This window comes from Apteryx mantelli, chromosome Z (assembly GCF_036417845.1).
Source record: "Apteryx mantelli isolate bAptMan1 chromosome Z, bAptMan1.hap1, whole genome shotgun sequence".
In the NCBI taxonomy this organism is placed as follows: domain Eukaryota; kingdom Metazoa; phylum Chordata; class Aves; order Apterygiformes; family Apterygidae; genus Apteryx; species Apteryx mantelli.
Window position 1 is genome coordinate 31,297,762 of NC_090020.1, and position 25,918 is coordinate 31,323,679.

Here is a 25,918-nt window from a genome sequence, read left to right on the forward strand (position 1 = left end):
AAAACCCAGAATAGAATATAGCATGATTGATCAGCACACTAATCCTGAACAACAGAACCAACATACTATTTTCCATGCAGTAAAACTGTTGAGCTGAAATCCCCAAATCAGTCAGATTAAAAATTACTTTCTCAAGGTAGAAGATCCCCCCCACCCAACATAGGCAATATATATGAAGCTTCAGTACCCTTTAAATCTCCCCTTTAAGTTACTCAGAACAAAAGTTTGTCTTAGGGGCAAAAAGACCCACTGACTTCTTAAAAGTCAGATTTGCTTCTCAGAGACTATGTAATTAATGTCAGAGCCTTGTGCAAACTACTTTGCATGGGGCGAATCCAAAAATAAATGTGTAGTCCTAAGTAAAGTGTCAATAATGGAAAAGGTAAGAGGCCATTACAGAAATGCAGCCAGCTGCTGTCACAGTGTTCAGTTACTGTAATAGAGCATTCAGATCATAAATAAAGTTTATATTCACAATTACTAGCTAAACAACAGAATGGATATGTATGGCTTTTTTTTGTAATTAGTTTTAGTACTGGCATAACAGGAAAAACAGCTGTTAATAACTAAAAGAATCGCATGGTAGCTCACTGTAAATTAACTCCATGTTGTTTTTACTCCCATATTGCACATCAGTTAAATGTCAATGAAGGCCATAAATGCAAATGAATGAATAACATCAAAACAGTATAAAAGACTGATAATAAAAGCTTAAAACCTTGTTTTTAGTTAGCAAAAGAGGAACTACAGATTGTCTCAAAGAAGGAAAAACAATTTATTGATATTGGCTCTATCAGAATTATATTTTATGTAAATCAGAAAGTAATCACTTTTTTCATTATCCCTATTTCACTGCCTCACTGGCCTCTCTCATTGTTCTGCTTATGTATGTAAATTGTTAGGTCCCATTCATAGTCAACACTTCTTCCACTTCTGTAAAGATCACAAACATACCTAATATATTTATCTATCTTAACATTAGATGACATTTCAGTTATCATTTCAGTTATGTCTGGAAATTGATATGCATGGCATACAGAATGTAAAGTGAAAAAATTGACTATGTTTTTGATCACACTAGTATTTCTTATTGTAAGTATATTATTTTACTGATGTTTGAATGACTTACCCGCAGTTCTACAGCTACAGAAACCTCCAGAACATCAACTGATACCTACTAGTGATAGAGTTGTTCTTGCCTACGTTTTAATTTTGCATCTGTAAAGAGCAAGTTCTTAAATTTCTGCAAACTTCAAAGCAAGAACACATTTATTTACAGAGTAGTATGTGGTATATGAAAATGCACAGCATTATCTTAGAAGAAATGCCTTCAACAATTTTTTCACATAATACTGAGATGTAATAAATAATGGCAGTACACATTAAAATACATTTACTTGTTTATTGCTTTCTGACTACAAACATTAAGTGAATAATAAATACAGTAATATTAAACTTAATTTTAGTAGGATTCACAGTTGTTACTTACATTACAGTAAAAAGAAATATTCAAACAAAAAGACTCTAAATCCTTATCTCACACTTCAGCTGAATAACAAGAAATAATTAAGTGTAATTGTGAAAGATACAGTCATTTGACAAGTAAAATGGTTTAACAGTCTGATTATAAAATATTTTGCAGTCTACTCAAAATATTAAAATGTGCCACAAGACAACAGACCCACTGATCATGTTGTAACAAGATCTCTTGATACGCGCAAATTTGTTCTGTGCTTGCAGCATGGAAAAATACAGTTTTTAAATCTACAGCCACACACTCTATACACAAGGCCTTGCCTAGATAATATCAGAAAGCAGTCTTAGTTCACAATATGAAAATTTCCTTTGCTAAGTACATCTAGTAACCCAAGACATTATTTTCAAACATGACTGCTTAGTCCACCTCTAAAATAAAGCTAACCTTACTTTCAAATGTGCCAGTTATCTCTTGAAAAAAATCAGGCTACTTTTTGCATAGGAGACAATTATGGATAGATGTGTTGAACTCTTTTTAAGTTTGGACATTCTGGACTCTGTCTTCAAGTTTGTACAGCTACTAATTAGCTTATCCTCCTCAGTGATCACTGTCCTCTTACAAAAAGACTGCTTTTCATCCTGAACTGATTAGCAACAACAACGTAACAATAAACCAAGAGGTATGCGTAGTATTTGCTCTGAAACAGATATGCAACCCAAGAGAATAATTTGTATTTATTCTAAATAAAAGGACATGAACAAAGAAAAGAATACTACATTGCTCCATCTGGCTTACCTAAAAGATGCTGAATTTGGTCCTCTATTTTCCTGTTGTATTAGTACAGAAATAAACATCATGCTTTAGGGTTGCCTAAGTGCAATTCATACCCTCAGAAAAACTCCAGCAAACAAAAACAAAAAGTGAAATAAGTAATTGTCCTAATTTAACAAATAAGACATAACACTTATTTTGCAAGAAAAGTTTATTTTTTAAAAAACTATTAAATAATTTAAGACTTTTGGCTCACACAGTAAGACTCTCAAATAAGAGTAATTAAATACTGTTTAAAAAAAAAAGTAAGTACTTTATGTTCCTTTTCCAGAACAAGTTTAGTTTTAGATACCAATTTTTATCTCAAGCATATCTTGTATAAAATGTATTATTAAAAAAAAACAAAAAGCAAAGAATACAGAAGTCAGTCATTACTAATACTAAGTGACAGTCTGGCAGCTACATTTTCTAGCTATATATGCAAATAAATTAAATAGTTTGTTATAATTTCTGACCCAAGGGAAATAAAATTTAATTCTAGAAAACCTAAATTACACAGTGCAATTTTTGGAAAATACATATATTTTTTTGAAGTTGCTGAAAAAAACTCCCCCACCAATACAAATAATTTCCTTAGGGTTAAAAGGCATTTGTATGATACACCTGTAGATACTGTGCCAATTAAAATGCATCTCAGATTCACAGAAACCATGTGAGCACAGCAAACACCTGATGACTTGATAGTATGTATAATAACTGAAGAACACTTACTCATTCATCCATGACTGCTAGTTAACAGGGGCATGAACAAAGAAATCTAATACAATTGCTCGAGTAGCAAGTGCTATTAAAAATGCAATGAAGAGTAACTATATCTTAGTGACACTAGACTTTTTGTCCATTTCAATGGAGTCTGGAGCAATAAAACTGACACCAACTCCAAGACCTGAGCGCCTCAAAGATAATTCAGAAGGAGGGATATGACGTAGCTCTCGGCGAGACAGTTTTACTGGAGTTACTCCTTGAAACTGTGTTATGGTCTCTCTCCTCTGGTTGAGGGAAAGTGGTTGAGGATGAGATTTTGAAGGCTGTGCTTCATCTGTTCCTGTTTTGTCATCGTTACCGCTTGACAAAAACATTTTGTTACATACAACTTCTGAAACATCTTCTCCAAGGCTGCATGAATTCAGCCGTGCTCTTAAAGCATTTGTTCTGTCTGTTTCTTTTATCTTCCCTGGTTGACTATTGGTTTCAGGGTTAGATGTCCACTTGAATTCTTCAGAAGCAACTTCTGCTTCATCTTGACCGAGTGCCTTGTTACCAACACCATGATCTAAAATAAAATTTACCAAGAGATAAATAGCTAAGAGTTACAACTCTCATGATTACCTGCCTCCAAGAAAAGTTAGGTAATAAGCATAGTTTTACAACTTTAATAAGTTGTAGTATGAAAGTGGTCAAAAATAATCATCATCTCACATTTTATTCTTCTTGTTAAAAAGTGTGCCATCTACAAAAATGTCAGGGTGATTAGCTGCTTCTTTCCTCTAGCTAGTTGCTTGTAACACAAGCTTCATCCTTCTAACTTGTGGTGTATCCTGGTAAGCAATCTTACACCAAGAGACCCAAAACATAATCAGCTTAATTGTTCATATTTTCAAAAGTGGTCATGTAATTATGCAAGCAAAACACACAGTTCTGCAAATGTGTACATGTAGGGCTTTTATTAAAGCTCAGGAACCAATTATCAAAAATATTTTATTCTGTTGTATGAAAGCATGACTCAAAATGCATTCTAAAGGAATATAACTGAAAGTAGTGATACAAAAATATAGAGCACGTAACTGCTACCAAAATATGCATTTGAGAAAGTTGGAAATGCACAGGGATCTTTTCCGTTCTACTCTTTGCCACATTTTGCCAAAAATGGGTATTTCCCCACAGGGAAACATGTCCTGAACTACATGCTTCTTTGTTTACTAGACACAGAGTAATCTTTCCCATGCTCATTTAGGAGCCAATCTCTAGAATATTCATGTTCACCACAGGACAGTGTACTTTATAGTAATGAACTTTTTGGTTCATTATCCTGCCTAAAGGACAAGGGCTGAGCCTTAATTCACTCTGGGAGGGGCAGGTGCATGATCAGCACCTACATGTACAAAGGCATGGTATTGTCCAGAGTGGAAAGAAACAGAAGTATCCAGTGGGAGGAAGAACCAGTCATGCTGAGCCTCAAAAAGAAACACAGAGCCAGGAAGGCTTCATTGGGCACGAGGTGGTGGTGGTGGCATTGAAGGTGTGAGAACCAAAACAGTGACAAAAATTGAACCTTTCTTTCCCCTCCCCCCACCAGAACAGATTTATTATAGGCCTGAATTGTGCTAGTAGGACAGGAAGCAAATAAGAACTTATAATAGCAATTGCTGGTCTTTCAAAGCACAGAATCACATTAGAAAGTTTATGTTTTTACTACAGCTGTCTAAATCCTCTCTTTTAGCCTTAGTAAGGAATAAACTTTTAGTCACTAAAAACGTGGAACTCTTCACTGACAATTTCCAATTGGAAACTTCTATGAAATCAAGTGCTGAGAGCAACTTTCAGTTAATTTTGTTTTTTAACCACTACCATACATCTAAAAGAGTGTGAATAGCCCAACATCAACAGTGGCATACTACAATGCTGTTAGTTACAATGTCATTCAGAGCCTTTCAGATAGTAAAATTTCTTTCTCTTAACAGTTTGAGACTGTAACTGCTGAAATTATGTTAGAATCCAAAGAAAACAAAACAAGAATTTAAAGCATTGTTGTATTACAGGTTGCTGAGGCTACAAACAAATGCTGTCTTTCATTTGAAACTGGGGGAAGATGTAATTAACTCTTCCCAGAGAACACACAGTGCAGTAAAAAGTACAATTTTTATAACTATCTGATATATTCTGTGTATAACCATACCTCAAATGGTCTACTGACAATTGCATAAATATTTTAAGATAATATACTTACATTTAGTGGGTGCCACTAATTGATGGGACGAATCTCCAATGAGCTCCTTTAATTTCTTCTTCAGTTCTCTGCTGGTTTTCTTATAGAAAAATAAGTCTTTTTCCAGTTGCTGGACTTTTACTTCATACCCTTTTAAGGTTTCTGCAATACCTTCACTGTCTTGTTCTATGACAAGTAAAATTAGTTTTAGAATGAAATACACATTGCATTTTTATATGCCAAAAATCAAGCTGCCAAACCAGACAGTCTGTATCCTGCTGACAGTTTGCTTGCAGTATGTACATTTTAACTACTATGACATAGGATCAAAAAAGCCATGTCTACCCTGCTTGTCCATTTTAGTAAGAATATTTATAAGATCAAGATCAACAGGGCTTTTATCTTTCAACTTTTCAACTAACAGCAAATTGAATATGAAAATATGGTATTTCTGATACTGTTTTTAAAAACATTCAATTTTCTTTTTATACAGACACCTTGCATCTGATCCCCAGCATCCTATACAACACCAGAATTAGTAACAAAGTATATCTCTATACTGTGTGTATTATTATTAAATGTTTTTTTTTAGTCAAAATACGCTATTTCTCAGGAGTGACTAAAGATAATATTTGCTGTACAAGCCCCCACAGAAGCAAACACCTTTGAAATGATGCAGTATTAACTGTATTTTTTGTTCATGTTCTTTGTGTTGTAGGGTCAGCTGTCTGTCACATTGTAGCTTGATGTGTTCAAGTGCAGATTTTAATTCACGTATTGCTTTTTCCTGGTCTATGACCTTCATTTCCTGTTCTTCAGTCTGCAGTTGTAATTTACGTTCAGACTCCCGTAGGCCAACAATCTAAGAAAGAAATACACTTCTTTTGATTTATCAAGCCATTTTAATAAAGACTTTACAGATCTGCTTATAGATTAAAGCACACAAAAGGAATGGTCTCTATAAGCCTTAAGCACTGACTGGAAACAGACTTGCCTACTGTGAGTTCACACTTCAGAAACGAGCTCTTATTAAAGGTGTATTTTAATCACATGGACTAGTGGTTTTTTGTTTTTAATACCATGCCCAGAATTTAATTGATACAATAGCGCCTCCCTGATTCTGGAAAACTTACAACTTGCATAGCACAGAGAGCTTGTTCACAAGATCCTCCAGGTTCACCCAAGGTCACAAAAACACACTATGCCCTTTTTCATTTTTATGTTTACAGATGTCAGCACAATTCTTCAGTATGAGGCTGTAAACACTGCAGGCAGTATTTGCAAAAAAAATTTTGTATTTGGGGTGGGGAGGGGAAGGGGGGAGGGGTAAGAAAAGGAATACTAGCCTGAACTTTATGAAGCCTACATTTGGGAAGAATTTCAATTTGACAGCAGTATTTAAATATGTTACTGCTCCAAAAATTAGCAATATAGAACACTGAAAAAGAGCATGGAAATCTCTAAATTAGCTGCACCCTATAAGCTGTTGACCTCAAAACAAGATATACAAATTTAACATATAAGTATCTTTCTTAGGTTAATGTAAAGATTCCAAATATCTGAATCAATGTCAGATGAATATAACCTGAGCAGCCTTTCACCAAAAGCCTGTTAAATTGATCTTTGCTTCTTGGTACCATTTCCTTCCATTATCTAGAATAACAACAAACAATAGGATAAAATATTATTCATAAGTTAAAACAAACCTTGTTGAAATATTTCAAGAGGATAGCTCTGAGCTCAGCAGCAGACAGGGAAACTAGTTTTCCTATTACATTATCCTCCCTCTGTGAGAGAATCTGAGAAGAGGACCTAAGCAAGTGCTGGCGACTCTGAATACTTTCATTCTTGTAATCAATGGCAGCCTCCAAGGCTTCAATTCCTTCTTCCAGCTGGAAAAGGACATGCTCTTCCTACAGAGATGCACAGGAAGAACTTTAAAAAATGTGCAAAATCAATATTCTTACATATAATACATTCATTAACTTCATTCTCCAGAGTGAAACTACTCTGAAGAGCAAGGCAACTGGTAATAGTATAGACATTGGAATGGGAAAAGTAAGAGGAAGAGTACAGATCTAGAGTGATTTTTTTTTTTTTTTTTTGCCATGGTAGAGTTCCATTTTACAGAGGTCAATCAAATGATTCATCACCACAAAAGTAGAAGTTACACTTTCCTTTTTAACCTTCCCTCATCCTCCCCTCCCCACAGTCCAACTTGTGCTATAACTTTTTTTGGTGTGCTAGGTTTCTGCGGGATTAATAGACTAATAAGGTCAGTAAAGAGCTTAGTGACCATAACTTGTGCAGGAAAATGGCAGAAATGCATGGCCTGGGGCACTGTAGAGGGCTCTGAGGAGTGAAGCAAGGAGTCCTTTTGGCACCTGCAGACTATTTGATCAGCTCAGCCACATCCCTATACTACTTCAAGACCTAGAAAGAATCTGTGCATTCTATATGAACTTACTACATCTTTAACTTAATTATACTAATCAACTAAAATGTGGACCATCCAAGCAATATGGGTTATTTTCACTGTAAAAATGTGAAGGCCTTCAGGTAAGGACTGCTTTGTCACTAAATCCTATGAAAAAAATCAAGGGGCATCACTATTAGAACACAGCAATGTACATTCTGTCCTGACACAAAAATATCTGCTCGGGATAAACTGATCAAAATCTAGAGTTTCCTTATTTCTAATTATATGGTCCTTAGAGGCAGTGGAGTTTGTCAAGGCACTAGCTAAACTAAGTCCCTTTGAATATAAATTTTGTTAGCTAGCGCATAAGTAGTGCTATCATTGCAGTATTCTAACATTGCTGTAAAAAAAGAAAAAACACCCAACCTCAGTTTCTTTGTTCTAGCTTATCTAATATTTGGAGACATTTTAGGTCATGATTAGAATGCTTTATTACACAACACTACCTAAAAGTTATATTTGTCTCAAAGGTGCTTACTTACTTCAGCTGATAACACTTTACCATCTTTCAATTTCTCATCCACACTGTTTCTTCTTCTGAGCAGCTGATCTCTTTCCTTCTGTAGAACCTGAATTTTTTCCAAAATGTCTTTCTTGTCTTCAGTAGTGCTGTCTTGAAGCTGCATACCTTTATCCCTCAGTTCCTGATCCAGCATACTTAAGCGAGTGGATAATTTCACACTATCTTTGTTTAAAGCCTAAAAAAACAAACAAACAAAAAACCTCCCCAGATATAACACTCCTTCCAGAAGAAGCATGTATGTTAGACTGTACATAGTTCAAATTGCACATCCTGCAGTAAAAGACCTGTCTGCTTCTTGCACAGAGAGACTCCAATTATACTGAGTAGGTAGCTACCAAAAAATTACTATGTACTTGAAAGAAAAAAGGAAGGCACTCAACATCAGTTTTCTACACACAAAAAGTTAAATAATGAGTTAGTCATTACAAGTGACAATGATATTTTAATTTCTATTAACGTTTGCTACTAAATATAAATAATGCAAAATGTTTCCCCTGTGTTCTCTAGTTTGCAAAAGGACCGAGTCATTTTTTGGTACCATATTATCCAATATTCTGCAATAAGAAAACACTAGAATTCAAATTTTTGTTTGGTTTTGTATTCAGAATTTTGGGGAGGAAAGGTGAATAAATATGATTATTCTATATTATTCACATGTAAATGTTGATTTGCTCAAGCCACTCTGTAACTCAGTGGCAGTGCTAGAGACACTGTCAGATGGCTTCAGTCTGTTCTGCTATGTGGTTCCCTGCTGCCCTAGTCTTTCAGTTAGCACTACAATTGTGGTCAGTTTCACAGTGTTTCTTAGATCACCTGGCTATATCTTAGTTTCTTGATTTCAAGGTGGCTTTTCTCTTGTAATAATGCTTCTTTCTTGGTTACAATGGCTTCTCTTTTCTTTAAATCCTCCTCTAGTTCTGTTAACTGTTGGTGCTGTTGAAGAATTCTTTCCATTTCTTCATCCAGCCATTTCTTCTGGTCTTCTAATTTCTAAAATTTAAACAGAGATCCAGAGAACATTAACTAGCACTTTTGGGTTCAGAATATTTTAATTATGGTTTTTCCTCTGTTAGAGTAATGGATTTCTATAACCACATAAAACCCAAACATTTCTAATGTTAACATTAATTTTGCAACAGGTCAATTCAGAATAACAAAGAAATTGGACAGACTTGAAAAGTCTTCTTTTCCTAAGAATAGTTATATAAATAAAAGTCCTCTATATAATCATAGCAACTAGGTTTGGAAGGTACCACAAGAATTCTGCTAGACCAACCTCACTGCCTTGTAGTTGCCCAAAATCAGTTATTTGAGAAAAAACAGTAACTGCCAAGAAAGTGTGATGCTGAAAGAAATAAAATGAGAGCTCTGATCCTGTTAACACAGTCCACTGGAAATTTCTTCTCACTCCATGGTTTATCAGTGGGTATATTGCTGGTGAAGTTAAAAAAAAAAAAAAAAGCCTTTGTCTTTTTCAATTTATTTTCACCCTTAAAGATTTTGGATAACTCATGGAGCTCCCATATTCCAATATCCAGATTTGGAATACATAGGTTAACACCGTCACAGAGGATGCCTACTACTCTAATCTTGTTAGGAACGATCAAATCCATACAACACCTGTCATTTATATCAGTGAGGAGAAAATAAAAACACCAAAAAGCAAACCTTGAAACATTTATAACAGAGCTTGTCAGGATCACCCTCAAACCTATGAGACAACCAAACCCATGGAATTCTCCAGTCTCTGAATCGGCATCTTTGACAATTCATATGAAGACAATCAAACACACTATTGCCTCCTCCTTCTCTTCATTCAGAAAGAGCACAGGAGCTTCTTGACCACATTCCCAGTTTTTGTTACAGCAAAAAGAAAACAAAACTACCATGGGATATCTTCTTCCAAACACCTTACAGAGATAACTAAGGAGAGAGGAAGATTTTTTTTTCCTCTTTTTCCTTTTCAAGGCCCACACAGATTTGGAATAGATTAGCTACCTGTAGCTTCTGTGAAGTTCCTGCTGAGCTATTTTTCTTCTTTTTAAATGCAGCAATCTCTTCATCTTTAAGTTTAAGAATCTTCTGTTGTTGCTCCATCTTTAGCTGAAGGTCCTATATAAAAAAAAAAAAAAAATGGCTTAGTCAGTCTGCTATTTTTTTTTTCCCAACCTATTTAATGTCAGAGTCCACACAGGTGTATATTCTGAAATACTGACCTTAAATTTATCAATAAAACTGCAATTCAGGGCTAGGCATCAAGTAATAAAATAAAAAAGCCTGAAGAGAAAGGTAAACTGAGAAGATGTATGTGAAAATATTTATACACAATTTCTTTAGTATACTTTTTAAGAAAGGCATTGCTTAAAACTATGGAAAGTCTAGCAGTATATTTCAATGTCTTTGGGAAAACAGAAGGAAAATTGGCTGATCTCATTCTCTGTCATAAAGAAACAAAAAGAATCTTACTTTAATTTGTTGTTGGTCCTGCTGAATCTCTGCCTCTAGGAGCTTCTTTTTTTCAGTCTCTTCATGCAGTCTTTTCTGTAGCTGAGTCTGCTGATGCTTCATCTGAGCCACATTCTGCTCAAGTTCTGTCGCTCGTCTCTCACTTTGGTTAGATAATGAAACCAGGGTCTTAGTGTCCTGCTTCTTCTTCTGTAAGGTCTGAAAGTTCATGGCAAAATTCTTCATTTCACTGAATTCTTAGCGTCAGCAAGGCTTACTAACTTTTGCCCCCAAAAAATCACTAATTATTTCTATGGCTTCTGAACCATCTGGTGAAGTCAGTATAGGCAGAATTAATCTCAAGCACTGTGAAAAGGTGCAGATACAGTTTGAGCCTGACATTACATCCAAACTAGTAAAGTCTTCCAGAATTCATAGCTCTGGAAAATGTCACATAGACATAATGGAGCCAGGATGTCCCTGCCACTGCTGGTACTCAGCTGAAGCTGATAAGCCACTTAACTCTTCTCATACAGTGCTTACCCAAGCCTACTCTTCTACAAGTGAGGCACGGAGCACCTAAGCTGGCCCCACACCAGAAATTAAACTTAGGTGTAGTAGAGCTTAAAGCATGACGTCAGCACCACACAAAATGACTGCATTGGGCCTGGTCTTACAAACGTATAATAACAAACAAAATGGGAATTTGTTTAGAGCTGGAATTTATATAGTAATTTCCTAAAATGGCAATTTTATTTATGACAGGTAATGAAAAAAAAAAACAACCTTGAAATAGTCTCCTTGTGTAGGTTCTTCTACATACAATGATTTATGAGCATCTCATGTCACCCTCTCTTTCTCGGTTATTAGCTACCAAGAAAATACTGTATGTATCTAACCACATATACATTAAAAAAGCACTGTGAGTATAGCGATATTAAGTTTCTCATGACATACCAACCATCCAACCATCTTCAACTGTGTAAAACTAGTGAGGGCTTTATAGGGAGAACGTTAAGGTTTCAAAGATGCTAGTAGGACAGGGATTTGCAAATCCTAATGGTCAGGTCAAAAATACCTGCACTTTCAACTTAGCTGCATCCATCTTCTTCCGAAACTCTTTCTGTAACTTGGCTTTCTCAGCAATGTCTCTCAGCTCCTTACTTTCCAACTCCTGAAGCTGCTTTTGTGTTTCAGCGAGTTCCATTTTGGCCTGCTCAGATTCTTGCTCCAGTTTAGTTATTTTCAAAGAATATTGCCTGCTTACAGACTGAGCATCCTTACCTTAAAGACATCATATCCAAATAGTTTAAAAATAGGTGCAGCGGGATAATCCATTGAAATGTAATACTTAATTAGGGAGTTGAATTATTACTTATTTCATTCTTTTGGAACCAACAATTTCTAAGACATTTTCCAACTGTAAAGGAACATACAGTTCCTTTCCTGAAAAGTTCAATCTGCAAGTCTAACTCTGAAATAAAGGAAGAAGTCTAAAACTGAATTCTTTGTGTGTCATCTGATATCACCTAGAGCACCATATATAACATAAATAAAGTGAAATTCTTCTACCCATTGCAATCTTTGTCAAAATGGCTCCTCTATATTTCATAAATGCTTCCTTTTTCCAGAAGGATATGCTATTTACTTATTACTCAACTTTCAGGTGAATAATCAGCGAACGACTTTGGATCGGATTTCCACCTTCTGATCTATTTTGGGCGTTCTTTCTCAGTTAGATTTATGGGGGCATAGAATCTTTCTCAATGCCGAGAGACAGTCCCAAGGGAATGTGTGCATAAGAGAAGAGTGTAATTGCAGGAGTTGTGCAGAGAGGTTCTTACCACCATCATAAGCTAGCTTCTGGCAGACATGAAAACACTACAACAGGTGTGTAAAGGATGTAAGCTAACAGGGACATCGGCCTTTGCCCTCATTAGCTCCTGACTCCTGCTTCTCTACTGCAGTGCTGGAAATGTGGACATTCCCAGCACAGCGTTGTATCTTTTCTCCTATCCCAGACACCATGTGATAGATATATGACGATGGAAAGACCTGTAGCACTAAGCACACATGAAAAACTACAAGACTGGTGGAAAAAAGCAATAATGAGCAAAGCATACAAAATACTTAACAAACACACCTGCACATCATTGCACAGTAGTCCCTAATCCAAGTTTACAGCCTTCAATGCCATCTCAGCAAATATTTCATAAAAAATGTGAATCTGTATGTTACTAGAAGTCTTCTAGCACAAGGTAATTACATAAAAACTAAGACATGCAGAATTTCAAAAGTACTCTGTCTTGTTTGGCCTTATTTATTTCTGAACTTCTTCATTTTAATGTGCCTTGCAGTAGCCAGTTACCTGTTTTTACTAATTCCTTAATAAGTTCCTCCTTCATTTTGATATTAAGTGCAAGTTCTCTCATTTTTCGCTTGGCCTCAGTGAGTCTCAATTCTGAATTCTTTAACTTCCGCATGTTAAAAACATGACTCTTCCGGAGGCTGTTCATCTCTTCACCTTGAAAGAAAATATGGCAATAGTGAGATGGAAGATCTGGAATACACTCTGTATCCAAAGGACAGTGCTCTGGAACACTGCATCTGTAGGCTTCTAGCCTGGGGTGGTGGTGGTGGGGGGGGAATCAAAAGGAGAGAGAAGTGCAAAGAGTTTTTTCCTGCCATCTGTAAGAGATAGTAGTTCTAAACAGGGGGAAAAAAAAGGATGGCATTCATTAGCATTTCAAAACCCTGAGTAGGAGGAAAAAATATTATTTAAATAATTTCAGTGTATTTCTGATAAAATAATACTATTTATTTTCTTTCCTTGAAGGAGTGCTAAGGATTTATATCTAAACACCTCTGATGTGTGAAGCGCTTGCTAGCTAATAATGTTATTTAAATATTAAGGTCACTGATGCAGTTTCAGGAAAAAAAATCTCAAATCTAAGCTGAGCTACAAAAAAACAATTATTGTTGTTTTAAATGCCCATATTTGGATGAGAAAAATAATTAAATGTGATAATCACATTCTTGCATATTCTGATATTATAATATACTTTCCTCTCATAACTTCCATTTTACCTGTGATTGTGTCAGTCAGTAGAGCAGATTTGTTGTGAAAACTAGACTTGTCTACTTGACACTTCGTATCATTTAGGTCAAGGGGAAAGCAGAGAGAAGCCCGTTTTCCTGTCCATTTGCAGTTTATAGAACGCCTAAGGAAGAATGAAAAACATGCTACAATCCAAAACATACAGGGATTGTTTTCTTTTAAGATTATGTACTGTTGCATGAAGTTAACAGAAGAATCTCGGAGTGAGAGAACTCACACGGGCATTTTTACCTTCCTTTTTTCTCCTAGATCTTGTTGGTAGATTCTGGCCCCAAAACAAGAATCATGTGATATTTAATAAATCCAAAGCTATGTCCTGACACACAGGTCACTGACACAGTTTATTACACTTGTCTTGCATTATGCCAAGTTGGTCCCATAAGTTTAGCTTAAGTAACTTCTTAAATGTCCTCCTAATATAGCAAGATTAGGCAGTAATATTACATTTGATATGCATATGCGTATAAAAAAACAAAACAAAAAAAACATTAAAGAACAAAAAATATTACTTAAATGACGTTTTCTTTTTACTCTCTGGATCTCCTTCCTCTTCATCGCTATGATCAGATAGATGACAATGAAGCACTTCATCCTGATCTTCTATGTAGCTCAGCATCATCTGGCTGCGAGCACGGAATCCTGCCATCACTCGGGCCAGGGAGTAGGCAGGGGGGCTGGTATACGCCTGCCAAAAAGCACCCCAAAACGATGGGAAAAATCACTTGTAACAATCTAGCAATTCTTCACTGATTTCTCAAAACTATTTCAGTTCAAAAGTGTTACCACCTGAGTTTGCAAGCAAAGGTTTTCTATAAAACTTCTGAATACCTTTGTAATAGAAGTTTTTGAGAGAGCTTAGCGAACTTTTTCCAAATACCAAAAAAGGCACTGTTAGCAACTCATTACCAAAATGTATTCAATACCTCAGTACAGGATAATCATTCATTTTTGGTAACGTTTCATATCTGAACCCTCAAAAGGCTAACAAAAAAAAAAACACCACAGAAAAGACAACAGCTTTATCACTGTAAGTGATAAATTATGCAGAACATTTTGGACTATCACAGCATAGCATCTGTTGCAACAAATTAGAAAGTAATTTTTTAGTGTCTTCAATGGGAAACTAAACGACAGCTGACAAAACCACCATAATTTTTCATGTCAACTCTAATTCTCTAACTATAATCATTACAAAGTAAAGGAGAAAAATGTAACATTTGGGCAGCCCGTACCTTTCGGGTCTCTGTCCCTGAAGGTGGATGAAAGGAGCACAGTAGACTCTTTGTGAGTGGGACACTGTATGGCCTCCTTGCAAATGCTGCAACAGCTGGCTCATCTCCACAAGCACTTGGGAAGTCTGAAGTTTTCATAACTGTAAACTTCTCTAGTTTTTCTTTTAGATGATCAATAAGCATTTGCTGTTCCACCATTTTCTCATTCTCAAGGGAAAAAGAAAACACAAACCAAAACTGTTGCTGATCATCAGCTCTCCATCAAATTCATCTTTCCTAAATTCATTACCAAGATCATGAATCTTGTATATCACTCACTGACCCTAAATTCTTCTGCAGCGCACAAACATGCAAATTCTGCAACAAAATGAAAATTCTATGACATATCATTTTAATTAATATACCCCCCCAAACTCTCATAAATATTTTGAAGACTTTTTTTTTTTCCTAGAAAGGCCTATTCTAGGTAAGTTACTTTAGCTTATTTAGGCATCTAGTGAGAAGCAGATGACATACCCATCAGCCCATACTTGCTTTATTTGTATGTGTTTATGGGGGAATAACATGGGAATTCAGCACAAAACATTGTGGAACACACAGTCTGAGTCTAAATAACTAAACATGTATACAGGCTTCCTCTTTGAGCAATCTCACTTTAAATATCCTTTGTGTTAGTAACCAAACATATGCAACTATCTGCATGATTCCAGGACCCTTGTATTAGGTACTTCTTCTATCCAGCCTCAACTTTGCTAGCAATACTAGTTTGGAGAATTTATCTATCTGCCCTTCCTACAGCAGTCTCTGTATATTGTTCAGAATTACATATCTTCTGTAAACTGATCTATAACATCAAGATTATATTAATTTTCAATCCCCTCCATTACTTTCACTTCTTTTCAGAGTACCTCTAAAATTTGACCTACCAACAGAAAATATGAAAAACAGCTGTGACAGTCAACTGAATGAAAGATTTTATGAAAGATATTTTGCATTCTCCTACTTTGATTCATATATTTTTCATTCATCCTTTACATCTTGTTTTCTGAGACTGCAAATTCTTCCTGAGCACATAGACAATTCCTCGAAAACTGACATTTTGTTGGAATACAATACATATGTATGGAATACAATATCCTTATGTCACAGGGAATAGAACATATATGTAACACCATATTTTTATGATTTTGGAAGCAGTACAAGTCAACTGCAGGGATCCATCTGCAGCTAGTCTTCAGCTCTTTTTAAGACTCTTCATCCCCAATATGCTTGCACAGACAACTCCATAGTACAACAGCAGTTCTATAAATACATATACATATAAACATTTAATACTTAGTAGATGCTACTTTTATGATTCTGATCCTATCATGTATCAGTAAATTATGTATTTCTGTGGATGTCACTTCAAACTATTTGACACAAGCATTTACTTTTAATTACCCTACTTATTTTCATACAAGTTTTTAAATAAAAGGGGCAGTTTAGTGGATTAAGTACAAAACTGGTGTCTGAGAAGTTTCAAGCTCTTCTCCTGTCTCTGATACTGAACTGATTGTGACTTTTAGCAAGTCTTTTACTCACTGTGTGACTGCTTCTGTTCATTACCTTGACCTTGTACATTCCAAAATATAAATCAGGAGCATTATCCTAGTGTAATAACCTGACACTATGTTGTACAGGAAAAAAACAAAACAAAACAAAACTAGCCAGAAATGACAGAAAAGAAAGAAAATGACAGAGGGAAGAAAAATGCAATGAGCAGTATACTTACCTTTCATTCAACAATGACTTTCCCCAAGACATCAGTAAAGAGGAGGAAAAAGGAGAAAAAGTAGAATAAGGAGGAGTACTAGCTAACCATGTTTATGCTGTTTTCTTTAAAAGAATGAGACAATATTCTATCCATCATCCATGTGAAATGCAACAGCAGGGGAATATCAGCTGCTCCACTTAGGATCTTGTGTATCTTGGAATACTACATACTTACTGCCCATCACCATTTCATGAGCAAGCAAGTGATCTACAGAGGCAAAAGGCAAGCCATTTCCACTATGTCACTCAGCTTCCTATAATAGTAAATGCTCAAAAACTTAGGACGAAATTCTGCCTTATAAAGTCAAAAGGCAACAAAATTTTATTCTCATATATACTAAAGCTATAACAAAACATATTTCTATAGAGTCTCTCAATTAAAGCATTCTATAGAATCTTTAGAATCCTTCAGAGGCTTTTCAAATCTCAATTAATTAATAGTCCTGAAACAACCTAGAAAAAAAGTATACAATGGGGATGTGTGTTATGTTTTTAGGAAGCACAGAGGGGTTGAATGATTTACCTAATACCATACAAGAAGGCTGTGGCACAGCTAGGCTGTTATACAAACATCAGGAATCATTGTCTTTTGCTTCATCCACTAGATGAACCCAACTCATTAAGTGATACAGTTCTGATTCAAACAAAACGCCCATAAGATTGTTGGATACTGATGTCTAAACAACAACCAAAAAAAAGCATGAAGGACCTGTCTTGAAATAATGAATGCATTCGCACATACATCTGATTTGAACCATCTTTCCAGTGATATGTACCAGAGTAAAAATACCTGTAATCTGTTTGTTTCTTGAGCTTCCTTTAAAGATTCCACTTGTTCTTCATTTTCCTGTATTAATGTCTTTATTTGATTCTGCAATACCTTCAGCTTGAGATCCTTCTGGCTAAATACTTCTTCATCCATAACTAGAGCCTGCTAGATAATAAAAGGACAGTTCAGCTGGAAAGAGGGGACAGTGTTATTCTTACAATTGGAAAATGAAAAAGTCATTCATTTGGGATTAAAAAATGTGATCAGAACTATAAAGTTCTGAATTAGATATGGCAAGTTCTCCAAGTGGTTGTGCGGTATTTCTACTAATTATTTCTTCACTTCTGTGTTTTATCTATTGATTTCCTTCTGACAAGTTTTTCTCCCATGGAAAAAAATGTACCCATAATGAATGCTCCAGGATGAAGTGGGTATGTAAATACAGTTATTTGCTTTATAGTGTGCTGTGAGATGTAACCATAAGGTCTCAACATCAAGAGTAGTACACTTCTCAAAATGAAGAAATAAAGATGGCATTCCACATTCTGCAACTCAGATAACTGCTTGAAGAGACCATAAGAAGACCGTAGAAGCCAAATGCGAAGTATGGAAGCATCACCTCATAGTGTTCTAAAGCTGGATACCTATGTACAACTAGCTTACCTGCATCTTTCTTCCAAGATGAGATAAATCTTAACAGCTTTTAAGAACGCATTCAAGAACCTGATGTTTCTTTAGAGAACAGAACCTTTCCAAAGTCTATGTACCAATGCAATGCACTGTTTCTATCAAACTTAGCAGACATGTATTCTGCCCCACACTGGTATCATATTATCATTCAGAGCTGAGCGAACTACAGAAAAAAAGAAGAGAAAATATAGGCTAGTAGTAAAGAAACTTGCGCAGATGTTAGCATGATGACAGAGTGGGGTAGAATGCAGTGATACAAAAGAAGCATATTGTCCATCTGTTTCTTTTTGACCTTATACAGTTGGCTGCTGGGAAATAGTATTTTGGTATGCAACACATGGAGCTACACCAAAACAATACATGCTAAAGTAGACAAAATTGATCTTTAAATGAAGACAGTGAATTCAGCTATAGCATTTGTCATATCAAAATATTTTAGTTAACTTTTACTAGAGAAAAAGACACCCTGTCCCAAGGCATCATTTACATTAATCTACCCTTCTTCTGTAGGAAATCCAGGAACTCTAACAAAACAAAAATTAAAATAAGAATGTCGCAGTTTACAAAATTCTAATTTGTTGGAGCACAGCCTCCTTCTGTAACAAGGCAGACTCATATTAGTTTATCAAATCTGTTCATAAAGATCATCTTTTCATCAGAATTTCATTCAAGTTCTAGTTTCAAATTAGAATTTCAGGTTACAAAATTAATTTTTATTTGAGGCTCTGTTCATTGTACATTTTAATATCTGCATTATTTGGGATGTTTTGTTATTCATATTCAACATTTTAACACAGTACATTCAAGATGTACACTTCCTAATTGTATATGGGGATGTCCCTATAAAGAACTATGTATTTGATCATGTTTCAGTTCTGTGAGGAGACATTATCATGCTCAAGAAGGCTGAGAGCTCTTCTCCTCATAGATCATCATCTGGCACTATTATGTGCTGTCTGAGAAAGCTACTTCAGAGTTACCAGCATGAGAGGATCCTCATGGGATAGCTGCATGCTGAGAATCCCATATCTTGTTTTGAAATTCTCACCTCAGCTGGAAAACTGTAAAGAAGTATGATGACACCAAAAAGCAGAAAGTTGATATATAACTCGGAAGCAAGTGTTAGAAAAGCGATAAGAAACAGAAATCTGTAAACAGTTTAGAAAATCAGTAAGCTAAAGGCCTGATAATGGAAAGGAAGGTGTTCTTGGCATAAACACTGCAGGAACGCTGCTGAAGAAATACAGGTTAGGAAAATCTGATTTAATAACATTAGATAAGATACTTGCAACTTCATAGTACTATGAACTTAACCCATCAATCATCTGTAAGTGCAATGATAGCAGCAGAATATCTGCATTGTAATTATACCTATAATGCTGCTGACAGACTAATTTGTCAGCAGTATTTAAAACAATTTCTGAGTTTAAAGGACAACTGAAACTACCATAGCCTAAAACAACAAAAAAAAAAAACAGAAAAAACAGCTCAACCTCACAGAATCATCTTAAAAATTACTAGCCAAAGTATAACATCTATTTACCTATCTCTCACCCATTCAAGTAAAACTGTCCCTAGAAGCAGGCAAACAGAACTGCACAATATTGTACAAAACTGAATTTAAGTTTTAGCAGACATAAATTCACGTAATGTTATTTATTTAAATGATCAGCTTATAATTAAATACCTGGCATTTTTTTAGTTCCCTCTTTAGCTGAAGAATTGTGATGTGATGGGGCTCTTCTTGGTTGGTTCCAGTCCCAGTATCAATCTGCTGCACGGTGAGTGCTTCCCTCCTTACTTCCTGTACCATGGTGATCCAGCTCTGCAACCTGTCCTGCTGACTTCTTTTTAAGCTAACATCATCCTTCAAATCAACCAGGAATAGGAAGACTTCATCTAGGCAGTTTTTATAATGGAAGCACTCGACCTGAAGCTGGGTGAGCCGCTCTTCAAGCAAACTTATTCGAGTCCTTTCTTGATTCAAGTCTTGTGAACCCTGATTAGCATGATTATTAACTTGCTGATTCTGCAAAGCTTCTCGAAGCAATCTGATTTCAAGTTCCATTTCATCAATCCGGTCTTGATCAGGGTTGTAGTTTACAACTGGCTTATTTCTAATATTTTTGGCTCTGTTGGAATATTTGAGAGAATTCAAAGATTCATCAAAATCTGATGAGGATGGATTTATACATGTTATCATGACAGTCTTGGCATTTCCTCCTAGGGAGTCTTTCAGAATACGAGTGATTTTAGCGTCCCTGTATGGAATATGTACACTCTTCCTCTTTGGATCTCCAAGTGCACTGATGACATTTCCCAAGGCTAACAAACCACTGTTGATCTGAATGGATTCTTTGAACCGTTCACCAGTATTTCCAGTCTTTGTTACCCTCTCTGATCCTGCCAAATCCACAAAATGGAACTTTGAAGCAATCATCCGGACTGATTTCCAAGATGAATCTTGTGCAGCATCAGTATTTTTTTGAGACTCTGCAGATTGTTTCTGACAAATGCTGATGGTAAAAATGGCATGAGATCGACTGGAGTGCTCATTCATTTGTGTTGTACCTGTGTGACGAGCTGCATTGCCACCTTCCAACAGACTAATCACTTCATCTGCACATTCAACTTGGTATTCCTTGGCACCAACAATCACTTCAAACACCAAACCAAAGAAATGAAGAATAGTAATTCTAAACTCTTAGCAAAAGTTTACAGCAATTATGAATAGTCGATCCACAACCATGAACTAGATAAAGATAAAAGCTTGCATTATTATGAGCTCACAGCACATACCTAAAGGAAAATAAGACATCAATACGTGAAAAGCATGAGGTACAGCACATTTGAAATCTGCAGATATTAAATATGTGGGTGTACCATGCTACAGCTTTTGAAACAAATAATAATTTAAGCATAATAAACAGCTTTTAGCCACACGCAATTTGCAATTTAGTGCTATCTAGAAAAAGTATGAGCAATCTCAGCTTAAAGGGTATTTTTCCAGTTAAAAGAAAAAAAAAAGAAAAAAAAAAAAAGGAAGTAAAGTTTATAGTAGGAGTGATTCCTAAGCCCTGGCAAGGACAGAATTCCCATTTTGTATTGCTCAGGTAATAGGGCCTTCCAGACAGTCACCTCTATTTGAATAATCTACTAATGTGTCAGTGGCAATAAATATTCCTATCAGCATATTTTTTGTCCATAATTTTAACAAAGAATGGAAAAATCTTGCCTTAGCAGGTACATGAGCTACTGAAGCTGACTGAAACCATACTGAAAAAGAGCAAAAGAGTTTAAAACATATTGCTGGATCATTATGAAGCAGTGATATTACCTGCAGGCTAAGTTTTGCACTAAGTAAATGTACATACAGTGCCTTCTTCCAACTACAGACAAGAAAGCTGTGCCAGGTTAAAGCAACAGAATATTATTATTTAAACAAACAGAACAATTAGAAAATAAAGAATAAATACAGAAAAACAGATCACACAGTTTCAGAATAAAACATCTCTGCAGTGGATTCTTCTGGCATTTTCCTGTAGTGGACAGGAGGTCTGTGGGGTAAGTGTTAATTTCAAAGCATCCAAAAAATATCAGATGCTACCCTCAATGAGATGTTCTCCTTTCTCCCATGCAGTTCATACGGAAATGAGGGGCAGATATTTACACTATAAATGACTTAACTGTTATAATTTTTAAGTGAGAAGCAAAGATTCAATCTTGAAATACTTATTCAAGTGAAAAATCACATTTATGTCATTGTGTTTTTAGAAAGAATTTGCAGAAACTGTAACTGTATTTCTACCTTATCTGTAGCCATTTCTACTGGAACATTGGTATTGGTCACAGGTATTTAAAAACAACTGATTCAAATCACCTAAACTAAACTTACTATTTTCTGAAAATAGAACTTTTTTCCCAATATTAGTAATCAGTAAGTTCTTTTCAAAAGAAGGCAAGAATAATCTGCATTTGAGAACACAAATGAAACCAAATGTACAAATTGCAGAGCTGATATCCTACCTGTATTTCCCTTTTCGTCTTCTCGGATATGTAAATCTTTCACAGAGGTCTCCAACTCCAATAAATCTCGAAGTTCTTCCTTGTAAACCTCTATATATGATACTTTCACACTGAAATCAATGTTATGGTTTTCAGAGATATGCTGAAATAACTCCTGAATAGCCCGTGGGATTATGCCTTTTTCATCCTCTGCAGCTGACACTGAAATATAAACAAAGATGTCACAGAAGCTGCAGTCATGCTGCTGCAGAAATTACAAAGGCTGAAGACAGAGAGCAGGCTGTGAGCTTTATTACTCCATACACTAAGGAATCTGAAGTGTTCAGTGTTTCCAGTGATTTATGTAAATATTTGCACTTCTAAAGATCAGAATATTTGTTTGCATGCATTAATAAGATTCAAAGTTAAGTTCTGAATAACTTTATGTTAGATTTCAAAAAATTAGGAAAAATATGGAGCTTGCTTTAATCCAATACTGCTCAGATGACATTCTTCATTCCAATTCATTATGTAATGTAACAATATCACAAAGGTTTAGAAAGAAAACTTACAAGTTTCACTAAAGTACAGTAAAGACCATTAGTAATTAATGTAATTAGAATATGGAAACTGACTGCCTGTGAATGGGAGAACACCAAGTATCTTTCTTTTTTTTACCAGGGAAACAAAGAGCTGCTCACATCTGACTGAATTTAAATAAATATATATGAAAAAGCTAAAGCTGCTGAGTTTTGAACAGCCATATATTGTGGCATGCACTACCTAAAGAATTTAGCTAACAATGATACTTACCAGAATATTAAATAACCATTGCTAGAGGAAAGACAGCATAAAGATAGAACAACAGGCAGAATTAAATATAAGGAAGATTTTAATACCTACCAAGAGATTTACAATAATCTATTTATATCCACTTGGAAGACTTAAATCATAAATAAAACTACCATGTAATAATTCGGTATCTTCTATGATTATTATAAATAGTGCTTTAAAATGCAAACGTTACATCAAAGAAAGGAAATTAATACTCAAATAGATAATTTTAAGAATTGACCTGAAATTAAATATTACAGTCACAGATAATCCAAAGGACTGTCCATACTGCAGAATAACACGTAGATTACCAGCTGACATTACTCCCAATGGGGGATTGGTCTGGGGAGGAGATGGAGATGATGACACAGACTGTTCTGAGGAGGACAAGAGGGACCAGCCTTTGTCCTTCTGTTGCTCTTTCTTATTCTTCCAATTAAACAGAAGAAATTGTTACAGTTCTGCAGATCGCAGGGAGGAGGACCCAAAGTTTGTGATATGGGACTTTGTAGAAAGGCAGAAAGCAAAAAAATGCATACATGCAGAAGCTACAGAGGTTTTCTGCAAAGTATTACAGAAAAGAGTAGCCCAGTCTAAGGTATTTGAGAATTAATAGCTTGGAAATACCAAGTTAATTAAATAGAAGAGTTTCACATATCCTCTTTTAAAAAATAAGAATAAATATGAAGTTAGTCTCTTTGCCAAGCTCTCAAGAAGCTGCATGCTAAAATGGAAGATGTGAAAGAGTACTTCATAAATTGTATTTTTCTCAGATATCTTTGGTATAGCCTAAATTATGGAAAATCTGTGTTTAGAATTGCTCAACTATCACATAAACTTTGGAAGCACATTTTTTAACCATACTTTTTTCCATTAACCCTTAAAAATTCTTTTATTAGTAGCACAATGCTTAGATATCTTACTGATGCACCTTATGGAAGTTACTAGAATACAGAGAGCTGGTACAAAGATTATTCCGAGTAGGCCCAACAGAATTATCCACTGAAAGCCAATAATGGGGAAAACTAAGCAGGAAATTAAAGACAAAGGAAAAAGAAAAAAAAGTAAAATATACACAAAGAAAAAGCCAGCAGCTAATGTGATCTAGACACTGCAAATTATTCAAAATATAACTGCTGAGCAAAGTTATTTCAAAACTGCAGAATCATCTATGTATTAAATATTTAATTTAAACAAATAGACTGATCACAAGACACAAAAACAAATTTTCTACAACCTACCAATGTGACCTCCTCCAATGGTGTAAGTCTTCCCAGAACCTGTCTGTCCATAGGCAAATACTGTAGCATTATATCCATCAGTCAAAGACACTACAAGAGGCTTAATACAAGTTGTATATACTTCTTCTTGGGTTGAATTTTTGCCAAATACAAAATCAAAAGTGAAGACACGATCTTTTCCGATAATAATCTGTTGTGTATTTGGGACTAATCTCACACACACTTGATGATTATGAAGAACTTCCTTAGAAAGCAGAGGCCTGATCCGTACTGCAACTTTAACTGGGATCTCCTCCATGCCAGACTCCATCTCTGTGTTCCCCACTCAGTATTCAGGGAACCATTAAGAAATCTGTTATGATTCCTGTCTTCACCTCACCATGTCTTCACCTCTCAATTGTCTGTAACTAAGAAAAAAAAATTTTTTTCTGAGTTAAAAACTAATTTCCTCCTGAAAAACAAAGTTGAAGAGTTTTTAAAAAAAAATACATGAGCACAATTACGCTCCGAAAAGTAACTGTGGTATAAAATCAGGCAAATTAATAACTGTTATATCAATTTATAAATTAATTTTACCTCCATTAGTTTCTAGGAGAGCAGACTTAACCTGAAGTCTGAGAGCGACCTCATCTTCTATTTGAACATAATATAATCATGTGAAGCAACAGTACTGTAAGAGCTTATTAACAAACTTTGTCGATAAAACATATGCCCAAATGAATCCACTTATTTTCCTATAGCAGCATTCATGCTGCATGGGCAACAGAAATCAGTGAACCAAAACATTTTTCTACCAAAATTGTATGTACATATACGTACACACATACACACTTTAAAACTCTCTTGTACTTAAGAAAGGCCAAGCAGTTCAAACTCAACAAGCACAAAGCAAGCAGTTGTGTTGCCTACAGAGCAGATGTGATTTTAAATACGTTTAATTACACATATTCTTCTGATTTTAATCTGCCTGTTTAAACACATACATAATTAATTTCTAGTAATTATATATGTTAGCAACCATAGTTCCTTATAATACTCCCTGCGTAATCGTTCTTACAACATAGGCACTACACAGTACCACAACCACAAATACCAAGCTTTCTTTAAAGCTGTCTTTCAGGAACATTCACAAACACCCACAAGTGCTGCTGGGTCCCAAACATATCATTTCTTTTCACTCATTGTAAGTATACTTGCAACACAAGAAAAACTTTGCCGAACTTTCTGCTTGCTAAACTCCCACATATTGCTTTCAAGAAAGCTGCATTACTGAACTGGCAGAACTCCTCAGCTAAACACCTGAAATCCAGGTTTGTTAAAAATATGGCCAGCTTTAAACATTCTTTTGTGGTCGCAAAGAAATAAGTTTTTGCATATTATTTTATTTCATTTAGCTTGTTTGAGAACTTGTGCATTCAAAGTTGAGAAACTATCTGGAAATTGAAAAAAGAAAAACCTTCTTTTATTAACTGAGTAGAAGAAAAAAAGCGAAAGTGTGAGGCTGAAATAAGCCTCAAATCATAAAGGATATAG

General features: G+C 35.3%; 1 protein-coding gene across 2 annotated transcripts; it reads right to left on the reverse strand.

The window, feature by feature from the left end:
• Nucleotides 1-1,422: 1,422 nt before the first annotated feature.
• On the reverse strand, nucleotides 1,423-24,786 carry KIF27 (kinesin family member 27). Of its 2 annotated transcripts, none has more exons than XM_067315631.1 (17): nucleotides 24,386-24,786; nucleotides 22,332-22,532; nucleotides 19,993-20,963; nucleotides 17,637-17,777; nucleotides 15,032-15,238; nucleotides 14,309-14,484; nucleotides 13,769-13,902; nucleotides 13,050-13,205; nucleotides 11,760-11,965; nucleotides 10,703-10,900; nucleotides 10,235-10,348; nucleotides 9,050-9,226; nucleotides 8,196-8,411; nucleotides 6,941-7,147; nucleotides 5,898-6,096; nucleotides 5,256-5,420; nucleotides 1,423-3,581 (listed from the first exon to the last, which is right to left on the reverse strand). In XM_067315631.1, the coding sequence occupies exons 1-17, from the start codon at nucleotides 24,693-24,695 to the stop codon at nucleotides 3,118-3,120; spliced, it is 4,242 nt and encodes a 1,413-aa protein (XP_067171732.1). In that variant the 5' UTR covers nucleotides 24,696-24,786; the 3' UTR covers nucleotides 1,423-3,117. The 2 variants fall into 2 exon arrangements, with proteins under 2 accessions (XP_067171732.1, XP_067171730.1); XM_067315629.1 differs by having other exon boundaries at nucleotides 17,637-17,780.
• Nucleotides 24,787-25,918: the final 1,132 nt, after the last annotated feature.